The sequence below is a fragment of the Cupressus sempervirens genome, chromosome 10 (assembly GCF_028749045.1).
Source record: "Cupressus sempervirens isolate cs-2001-9-10 chromosome 10, ASM2874904v1, whole genome shotgun sequence".
Taxonomy (NCBI): Eukaryota; Viridiplantae; Streptophyta; class Pinopsida; order Cupressales; family Cupressaceae; genus Cupressus; species Cupressus sempervirens.
In genome coordinates this window covers 67,057,839-67,068,621 of record NC_143127.1, presented here as the reverse complement: position 1 = coordinate 67,068,621, position 10,783 = coordinate 67,057,839, and the positions used below count along the sequence as shown (strand labels likewise).

Genomic DNA, 10,783 nt, shown 5'->3' with positions numbered 1-10,783 from the left:
CTCAAATTCATTCTCAACATTGTCAATCGACAACCACTAAATTTTGACACTTGGTCATCACTTAAGCACTTAGTCAGTGTAAAACTTCTGGCTCAACATCAACTATCTTGCTTGGTCAATACTGATGCTCGGTGAACACTAGATTTTCTCAGCACATACTGTGGCTTGGTTGACACTAGCATCACTTGGTATTCCTTAACCTTTTACTCCATTGCTTGACTTAGCATAACTTTCTTGATATAAACAATCATTATGCCTTATCAAAGTTTAACTAATCAAGTGTCCATTGTAGTTTCCTTTTCATAACTCAACCTTTCCTCTAGGTGCTATTATTACGAGCAATTTATCAAATCCTCTTCATCAATCAAATAGATATGACATTTAGATTAAGTAGATTTGACATCAATGACAAAACAACAATTGTTTCAATTATAAGTTTCCAACAAATTGTTAGTCATGTATTTCTTGCATGTAGGATGAATAGGGAACACTCCCAACTTCTTCTCTATGTCCATTACTTTATTTTCGACCATTCTTAACTCCTTGACAATCACTTTGCATTACCTATAGGTCCTTTCAACACTAGTTTTGCAATACTAGGAGTGGATAATATTAAAAAGCGAAGGTGGGACCAACTTAAAACGGTAGTTAATATTGCACTTCTATTTGGAGAAAGACTGTACGTAGCAAGATATTTGAAGAAGTCACTTGGAAGAGGAAAAGTATCTATATATAAATATGAAAAAACTAGGGTCTAGAACGGCGCTCTTTATTATCTGGACTGGAAATGACCCCACCGAAAGTAAATGTAAATCGCGGTGACAAATAGCAAAGACCAGGTGCTCCAAGATTTTGACAGAAAACAGAATTCAAACCATGGGCTATGTCCAATTCAATCCCGGACCTGGTAATATTTTTCTCAATTCCACCCGCAAAATCCGTGATCAATACCACATTTGGAAAGAATCCTGAATCAAATATAAAAACAGTTCTTCCCTGTCGCCCAAAATTCCCTTTGACATTTCAAAGCTTTTGACTTGCAGATTTTTATGATTCCATTTCCACTCGTGTTTACAAAACTAGTTGTTTAAACAGGAAAATGGTGGGCGCGCTTCCCTCTGTTCTGCGCTGCCATTTTCATCTATTGTTTTGCCTGAGGCGTGTATGGATATTGGATCGCCACGATGCATATGCCTGGATTGAAAAGTAAACGATTGTGTTTTTATTGCGATCTTTGTTTTAAATAAAGTCACGAGAGTATTAAATAAGGAAGTGCTTACCTGATAAACTGGAGGCCCAAAGTCCCTGGAAATTCAACAGCCCCCTGTTTCTCCACTGCCTCATTCTGCTCATTAAATATCCTCTCGGCAGATTGTAAATAGTTAAAGATCGTACGATCTGGTCTGGTTGTAAGGAAAAGATGAGAAATTTAAGCGCAGTGCAGAGGCTTTATGATACGTGTATGGAGATTCTGTCGCCTGAGGAAGTTGTGCCTCCTCCCTCGCAAATTCACAGATTGAAGGCGGTTCTCGGTATGTTATTTACAAAATTCTTGCTCCTCGCTTTAGCCGGCTTTTCCTTTGTAAACTTTTCATTTTGAAGGCGGTTCTCGGTATCTTATCTATAAATTCTTGCTCCTGGCTTTTCCTTTGTGAAATTTTCGGTTCTCGGTATTTTATTTATAAATTCTTGCTTCTGGCTTCAGATCTGTTTTCTTCATTTATTTCCTTTACGAATCAACATATGGAGGGCTTGTCCGTTGTATATTTCCAATGAGCAGGGCTTCCATATCATTTTTTCGGCGGAATGAGTTGGATTCTATAGATTTTGACAATTCGCTATAATGTTCTGTCTCTGAATACTGTTATAAGCAAATCAGTTTGTCGAACTTTGATCCAATAGTTGAATTCAAATTCAAAAGTTGAACTTCGAACTTCGATCCAAAAATTGAATTTCAAACTTCGATCCGAAGATTCGACCTAGCTCAATCATCTTACCAGACATATCAAATCTTCAACTTTTAAAAACTAAGTTTAAGAAATTCACATGATTGTGAGCCCTACGAATTTGTGACTACTGCCGATTACGGTTTGTCTGAGCCGCATCGTGTACTCTTAATGTAAGGCCAGGGAATCTTTGGCCTGCAACTGTAGTAAAAATCATAAATTTATGAGGGTTTCATATCAAATTGTAGCGCTTAATGTGAAGCACACAATTTTTAAAAACATGGCAGGGCGCTAATTTCAGTTGCATTTCATTCTATATAATATCTAAAAGTCACACATAAACACATGTTGCTAGAGGGAAACAAAAATCTTTTAGGCTCCATATTCCAGATTTATGGCTGGCATGGCTGTCATCTTTCTTCTTTCTTGGATAGGTAATGTCATTAAGGACCAGGAAGGTCACTCAATATATGAGTTATAAAAATTAGATATTACTCTCAAATAAATATGGTCTGTTAAAATAAAATCGTTTCTTTGAAAAAAAAAACATGGTCCGCCATGACTAATGCTTTTCATCCGATGCACTCTGTGGGCTGGTGCATCCCCTTACTCCTGTAGGTGTTAATGAGTTCAAAACAGTTCATTTCAGTTCGAACAGACCTAATTATGTACATTGGAAAACACCGAAGCATTTCAGTTGAAAAAATTGTGGGAAACGTGCATGAGAAAAAGACAGCCCTCTATTGATCCAACAAATCTATTATCAAAATCAAATGACGAAGTGCACGCGTACAAGGAAGAGACAATATGAAATATCTTTATCGATAGTTTTAACAAATCAATTAGGGCCCGTTTGGTTGCGGGAATATAAAAACGGGAATAGGAATACCTATTCTGGAATACTTATTCTCGAATAAAGAATGGGGTTATGTATTCGTGTTCTTGTTTGGTTCATCCAAAATCTGTTGCGGAATACACGGACTCTAAAAATTTATATTTTCTAAAATAAAAAAATTGGAATAGGAATACGTATTCCTATTCCATCTATTTTGGTGGATTACCAAATCCTCATTTTTGGGTCAAAATTGGAATACGTATTCCAATTTTTTTCCTATTCCTATTCCGATTTGGTGCATCCAAACAGAAAATTAAAATATTCCGAAATACACATATGCCTATTCCACTTGTATTCCTGTTGCCAAACGGACCCTTAGTAAAACGGGTAATGGAGGAAGATGAGATTATGGCATCTAGGGGATTCATAGATCACATATATAAGCATGCGCACTATTTTGTCTAGATGTCCATTTAATTGGAAAACCCATTCAAAATTTTGAGTTTATTTAACAATGTTATGTATCATGATCGATTTAGTAATCTTTATTGTAGGTGATGTTTGTATAGAATATTACCAAAAATAAAATTTAGGTAATTAATTTCAATACTACTTAACTTCTTTTTAAATTAATGCTTTATGTTTAAAATTCTAATTAAGTTCTAATTTAGTGTTGTGCTTTTTTTTATAACTTGTTGAAGATCTTCATAGCTCATTTATTTTTAGATATGTTATTTATTTTTATATGACATCTTGTATTTATTTTATCATCTCAATATTCATTATCTAAATTAAGATTAAATGTCTTTAGCCATAGATCATCATTTTCAATGCAAGTCCAATACTTGAACACTTTATGAATATATATTTTTTTATTGTTATTTTTCATATGTTTTTTTGAATATAGAACTACTTATCACCACAATCTTTACAATTGATCACTATTCAAATTTCATTTCAACACATCTTTGATTAATTGAATGCAAGTATAGTCTTATCCTGCATGATACAAGGAAACTTGAATCCAAATTTTGAATTGACATTCTTAACTTTTTAAAAGCAAAGTAGTAAATAGTAGAGAAGATTACAAGAATCTTTTAAATCTAGAATCATTTTCCTTCGTGTAAATATTATTTCTCTTTGCTTGAAATATCTTGTTGTATGACTTATATATACTTATTTTTTGTAAAACTATGATCGAATTCCTAAATTATTACTTTTTTTTTAAATCCCTTGTTTTAGATAGTCCTTATGCAATATTTGACAATGTAGAATTACCATCTTTTGGGATCCTCCATATATTTACTCAAGTGGTCATGAGTCTTTAGAGCCCCTTTGTTTTGAGAGAGAAGAATCATCCATTATTTTTGACAACTAAAATTAACTATAAAATTCTCTTTGCCTCTCATTGTAGTGCAAGCAAGTCAAAGTAGTCATCTTAAAGATGTCCTATTTTGAGCTTGAAGAACCCATGCCATCTTGTTAATACATATTGTAAGATGAAAGACCTCATCATTTTTTGATACATGGTAACTATTTCTTTTAAATCACGAGGTTAGCTCACTAAAATGGTTCACACTTTTCATCACAAAGAAAAGGTGGAAAGATGCAAATTTTTTTTGATAACATTTATATGATAAAAACAATAAAATTTATTATCCCTCCTTGAGTTTCATATATTAAAGAAAGTAGAGTAGTATAAAAACTTTTTACATACATATTTTTGAAGAGAGTATTGCACAATTCCAATCTTTTAACAATTATAAAAATCATAAAACAACAATAATAATAATAATAAAATTACTATGAGAGAGGTATATGTAGACATTCTTACACTCCAAAGCAACTCAATTTTTTTTCACTAACTAATTTTATCTTTTCACTAAATAAAAATTATATGATATGATATGCCATAAGTTGGTCAATAGGTGTAACTCTCTTTTTACAACTATTTTAGACATTAACAATATTTTACATTCACCATACAAAATTTTATGTGTATCCAATTTACTCATTGGACCTATTTTGAAAAATGTTTAAATAGGTCTATTCAACAAGTAATGGTGCCAACTATTCAATAATAAAAAAATTAAGACTTTAATTAAAATTTTGATTTTTTCCAATTTACGTTGAAAATCATACTTTCTATAATATTAGAAATAAAGGTGAAACTTAATATTTAAGAGAAGACCCCAAAATATATATATCATGAATTATCAAATGCCAAAATAATAATTTATTTGTTTAAAAAAAAATTCAATATTAATTATCTGCCTCTAGGTTATTTTGAATTAAAACAATCGAAAAGTTAGGGATTCAAACACCTTTTGAATTTCTCATTATTAAAAAATAAGAAATTAAAAATAGAGTGACACATTAATCGAAGAACTACTCAGAATTTCGAGAATGAATATATTATTCAGTGTTTTATTATACTTATTAGTACCTATCAGAGTCAAACTTCGATTCTCTCCCATTTCTGAATGCAAACTATAGTTCGTAGGCCCAGCCGTTCTTATGTAACAAACAAAGCAAGTTTCTGGCTAAAGCAGGCAGGTCACACGTTCGATTCACGACAATATACCATGTTGTTAGCACGCAGGTCACGGGTTCGAGTCACGAAGTGTTCTTCAGTCACGTAAATTTAAGGGTGGCCGAGGTGGCCGAGCTTACCTGGCACCCCACTCTTATCCATCACACTAAAAATAAGTCAATATTCACTATTTAATTTATTTAACTTTTTTAAGTTTAAGAATCAAACTTTAGTTTGTGATGTTTAAGCTATCAGACAGTTTGTGATGTTAAGTCATCAGACCTGACACCTTATTATTCCTTCCACTCAAAAGAATTACCTTATTACTCCTCCCACTAAAAATCAATTCTTTTTAGATTAGCTTGACATTGGAAGCTATGGTGCCCTAATGGTTGTGGATAAATGCCTCAATTTATTTATGGAGAGTTTTTCACTATTGAAGCATGATTTGGGGATAACCTGAGGAGACTATAAGCAAACAAGATTGTTTTTTTCTTATTGTTTGATACGCTTTATTTCCGAAATAATTAAATTCGGTTTTGTCTACTATGAATGAAATTACAGATACAATAAAGCCTGTAGATGTTGGGCTTGATGAGAATGAAATAGTGAGAGCAGATGATGAAGAAGAGAGAGGGAGCACACTCAAGAGGCGAAGACTGACAAGCAATAGGGCAGTTGTAACCTCTCCACAATCTCTTCGTTCTTCCAGTGTCACATATGTGCACGTTCATGAATGTGACAGTTTCTCGGTAAATACAAGCTACCCACATACTTTTATGCATTGATTTTAAGTGGGTTCATTCTCTGAAATGTGTATTCTGTTGAAATGCAGATTGGCATATTTTGTCTGCCAAAATCAGCAGTAATTCCATTGCATGACCACCCTGGGATGACGGTGTTTAGCAAGGTCTTATATGGCTCAATGCACGTTTCAGCATATGATTGGCATGATCAACATCAACACACACAGCATTGTAAGTACTTACACTTTCTGTCTTGCTTATGAACTTTACATGCAAGATACCACACAAATGTTAAAGAAGCGTTCCAGATGTGTTGTAGTCAATACACCAGCTGTTGCTATTAAGATGTCTTGTAGTCAATACACTAATCTCACTTGCCACTCTTTTTATTCTGAATCACTCTTTTTATTCAGATTCAGATGTGTTGTAGTCATTACACCAATCTCCCATTCCAATCAGTTTATTTAGATGTGTTGTTGTCGAATACACCAGTGTGCTTGTTGTCAATATTCCAGTTGCACTACTTCGTTGCTCTCTACCCAAGTGTTGTGTTATTCAGGTATGTTCTAGGTAGTACACCAATGTTGTAGTCAATGGATATTGGCTAAATAGCAAACTAAAACATACAATATAAAAAGAAGTTTGAATAAACAAATTAAGTGTTTGCTTTGGTAAGATTTAAGTTTTTGTTTTAGTTTGTTATTTAGATGTTGTCTAGTCAATATATTAGTGGCACTATCTAGATGTGCCACCTAAGTGTGTTGTAGTCAATTAACCAGTTGTGCCATCAAAATGTAGATTGTAATTAAGGTACTAGTTGTACTATTCATTCATACATTGTTCTTATCAATACACCAATTGTACTGCCACAATACACAAGTCTCATAATCCAGTTGCATTTTATCCAAGGCTTTGTAGTGAATGCGCCAATTGTGCTCCCAATGTGTATTGATTTCAATACATGAGTCAAACTACTCAGTCGTGGTCTAGCCAAATGTATTGTAGTCAATACATTTGTTACACAACCCAAGAGAGTGTGTTGTAGTAATACACTAACTACACTACCTAGGTGTATTGTAGTCAATACACAAGTTACAATGCTCAGCTACACTTTACTTAAGTGTGGTATTCAATGTACTAGTTAAGATTGGGACAGCTTAAACATTACACATTAAGACTTGATTCCACTAAAAGTATTAAATAGTCAAAGTTGACTTAGTTTTACCAAACTTAATTTTTTCCTTTATGCTTGACGTTTAAAGGTGGCCATCATGACTATTAGAATGTATTATAGTCAATTCAACAATTGCACTACCCAGCTTTGCTCTACTGAGATGTGTTGTGATCAATACATTAGCCGAGTTGTAGTATCTAGCTACACTCTAGCCAAATGTGGTTGAAGTATGTAGCTGCACTCTACCCAGACGTGCTCTAGTCAATACATCAACTGCATTACTCAAATGTGTTCTAGTTAATTAGTCAACTGTTCATGGGGAGCCCACTTTTTTATATTAAAAATTCTACTTCATTACAAAGAAACACAAGTTCTTATATTAAGAGAATGTAGCAATGCTTTAATCTCTTTTACTATTTGTGTGCAGTTGGTGGAATGCAGTTGGCAAAGCTGAAGGTGGACACTATTTATAATGCATCTAGTGGGAGCACCGTGTTATATCCAGCAGGTGCAGGGAATATACATTGTTTCACAACTCTAACATCATGCGCAGTGTTGGATATACTTTCTCCACCTTATGCAGACGGAGATCCCTCCTACTATAGACTTCGTCCTTATTCAGGTCTTTCTCTCAAAAGTAAGTTCCTTTTGTTTTTAATTGTCTTTCAAATTGTTGTCTCAGATTTAGTTTAATGATTTTACTGATGGTAGTTTTGTATATTTGGTTTCTGTTTTTTGTTTTACAGGGAAAGACCATAAAGAGTACGAGGATTGTGTGTGGTTGGAGGAGATAGAGAGACCACGTAGTTTCAAGGTGAATGGACAAGCATATAGGGGCCCCATAATTGTTCAAGCTGTTTGACATCTAGTGCTACTTCAATTGTATTGTGTGTCAATTACCAAAGTTATTTACTTGTGTTGAAATGAATATCATGTACATATTTGAGGATCATTGTTGATGGTAATTAGACTATAAGGTATATGCATTAAGCTTGAACTACTAGGGTCTGTTTGGTTGCAGGCATAAGGAATGGAGAATAGGAATGAATATTGGGAATATGAGTGGCTAATCCAATAACAACTAATTATTGGAATAGGTGTAAGCTCATTTTAGAGGTAAAATGGGAATATGTATTCCTATTCCCTATTCTAATTGACGAACATAAAACTTATTCCAAATTTTCTATTTCTATTCCAACAACTAGGCCAGGCTGCTTTGAATTAATATGTCATACCATGTGAGATTACACTTTGCCTAGACTGTACACTTTACCTGAATTGACTTAAAAATTTAGGTACAATACACTCCTATCATCAAGTTCGATATTTGTTTTCTATTTTTTAAAAAAAATATATTAAAATTCAACATGGATCGGCTTTTTAGGGCTTTTTGGGTCTGGATATAAGAAACAAGAAAAACGGTAAGATTGTTGGGATACAAGTCTAAAGCATAGGAGGAGTACATTTATTTTATTAGGCATTCGATGTTATTTTCCACTCTACTTTAGTAAAATATTTCAATATAGTTCACTTGTAAGTTTCCTAAATTATCTTATAATATATATGTGTATAGTTACTAATATATAGGTGCATATATATGTACATATATGTGCATCTAAACATTATGAGATATAAAATATGTTTAGATAAAATAAAGATATATTTAATTGTGATTAAAATATTTTTGTAATTATCATTAAACAAAAGATTAAAGTGTCTATATATATAATTAGATAAACTATATTATAATATAACTATAAACATGTAAATGTTCTTTTAAAATTCCTTTCAAGACTAAAGTCAATAGAAATACAATTAAATGGTTGCCACTTATTTTACCTTTCTTCAAAATGAATTTCAATGGAGCTTCATATAAAATCTAAGGGATGTCTGATATGATGTTAGAGTGTGCATTCTGAAATCAACAAGATTATGGGTTTCTCTTATTCATGTCATAATTGGAAAATCAAATATATACTTCAAAATGCTTGGGAGGTATTAGACAAGTTTGACTCATTTCATATTTCATGTTGAACGGGATTCTCGTATTCAGCTGCTGAGTGAATATCCGTTGCAACAAGGAATAATTAACAATGGGTTGGAGCATGGTTAGTTTGGACTATGTTTGAGCAGAGTGTATAAGTTATTGGTATGATTTTTGGATCCTCTCATCTTGATGATGAATCATGTAATGTGATTTGAAATGTTGATGGTAAAAAATTGAACACAATCTAATCCAAAAATCATACCTATAATTTTAATGGATTGTGGAAATTTGATATCTCTAGAGTGTATTTTTGGAAAAAGAGGGGCAAAAATTTATTAAGACAGAGAGGAATACAACAAGGAGAGCTCAACAAGGAGCTCGATCCTGAGCAACAAGATCATCAAATTCTTGCACCATCTCAAAAGAAAGTTGCCCCCTATCCATAATATTCCAACCCGGATCATGACTAGAAGCCCATTTGGCTAAACAATCAGCAGCTCTGTTCCTTTCACGAGGAATATAAGTGAACCTAATGAACTAAAAAGAGGTAGAGAAGAGAATAATCTGATTAACAACAGTGGCTAGTTGCCAATTAACATCCTCAAGCTCCTGTGAGGAAAGCAAGTTCACCACCACTTGGGAATCAGACTCATAGATAATCTTACTCCATCCCCGCAAGCAACACTGTTCCACAACATATAAAATAGCCTGAGCTTCCATGAGATTATTAGTGTAATCACCCTTATGAATTGAGAAAAAGAATTTAACATCACCAAAACTACAATGAACCTCTCCCCCAATACCAGTAGGGCTTGGATTCCCTCGGGAAGAACCATCAGTGTTAATTTTCGGAACTCCACAGGGAGGAGGAGTCCAATGCCCATCTCGATTTACCCGACCTTTCCTCTGATGTTGAAGCTGCCTAGACACAGAAGGAAACCTTTGCGCTGCAGCCCCATCCCGAAGACGAAAATTGAGGCGATTGCATATAACAAGATCAACCGGATCCATACCCCCATCTAGCTCACACTTCACTTGAATAGTTTCCTGAAGAGAATGTGAGATCTTCCACCAAAGATGCAAAACACCAACTCAAACATCGTGGAATATTCGACGATTCCTCTCCAACCAGATATGCCAAAGCATGAATGATGGGCCAGCAATCCAAGCAGCATGGAGAGGAGAAGACTTGGAGGGAGCACTGCCCAAGCGGACCTAGAACTCAGGCAAAGAAGAAGCATGCCTATAAGTATTACTTGACTTTTTAATTTGAATCAAATCTTCATTCACAAAGGCTCGATTGGATATATATAACAAAGTCACTTGCCAGATTTCATATCAGATGATAGGGGCATTATGCTTCATGAAGGAACATTTCATAAATATTGGCATAAGTGGTGATCATGCTGAGTTCACTGCCGTCATTTCACTTTTATATTCAAATCTACCAAATCCTAAATTTCACCACATTTCAGTTGCGACACACATGCGAAGGGACATTTCCAAATTGGGGAAGGACAAGCATTTTATTTGGTAATTTAATGGTTCCTTGGAACTTACCA

General features: G+C 34.0%; 1 protein-coding gene across 1 annotated transcript; it reads left to right on the top strand.

Moving 5' to 3' along the window:
• Positions 1–758: 758 nt before the first annotated feature.
• Positions 759–8,186, top strand: LOC149532603 (plant cysteine oxidase 4-like). Its single transcript, XM_089804516.1, has 5 exons — positions 759–1,532; positions 5,879–6,066; positions 6,150–6,291; positions 7,662–7,871; positions 7,981–8,186. Exons 1-5 carry the CDS (start codon positions 1,421–1,423, stop codon positions 8,094–8,096), a joined length of 768 nt encoding a protein of 255 aa, XP_089660642.1. The 5' UTR covers positions 759–1,420; the 3' UTR covers positions 8,097–8,186.
• The last annotated feature ends 2,597 nt before the right edge of the window (positions 8,187–10,783 follow it).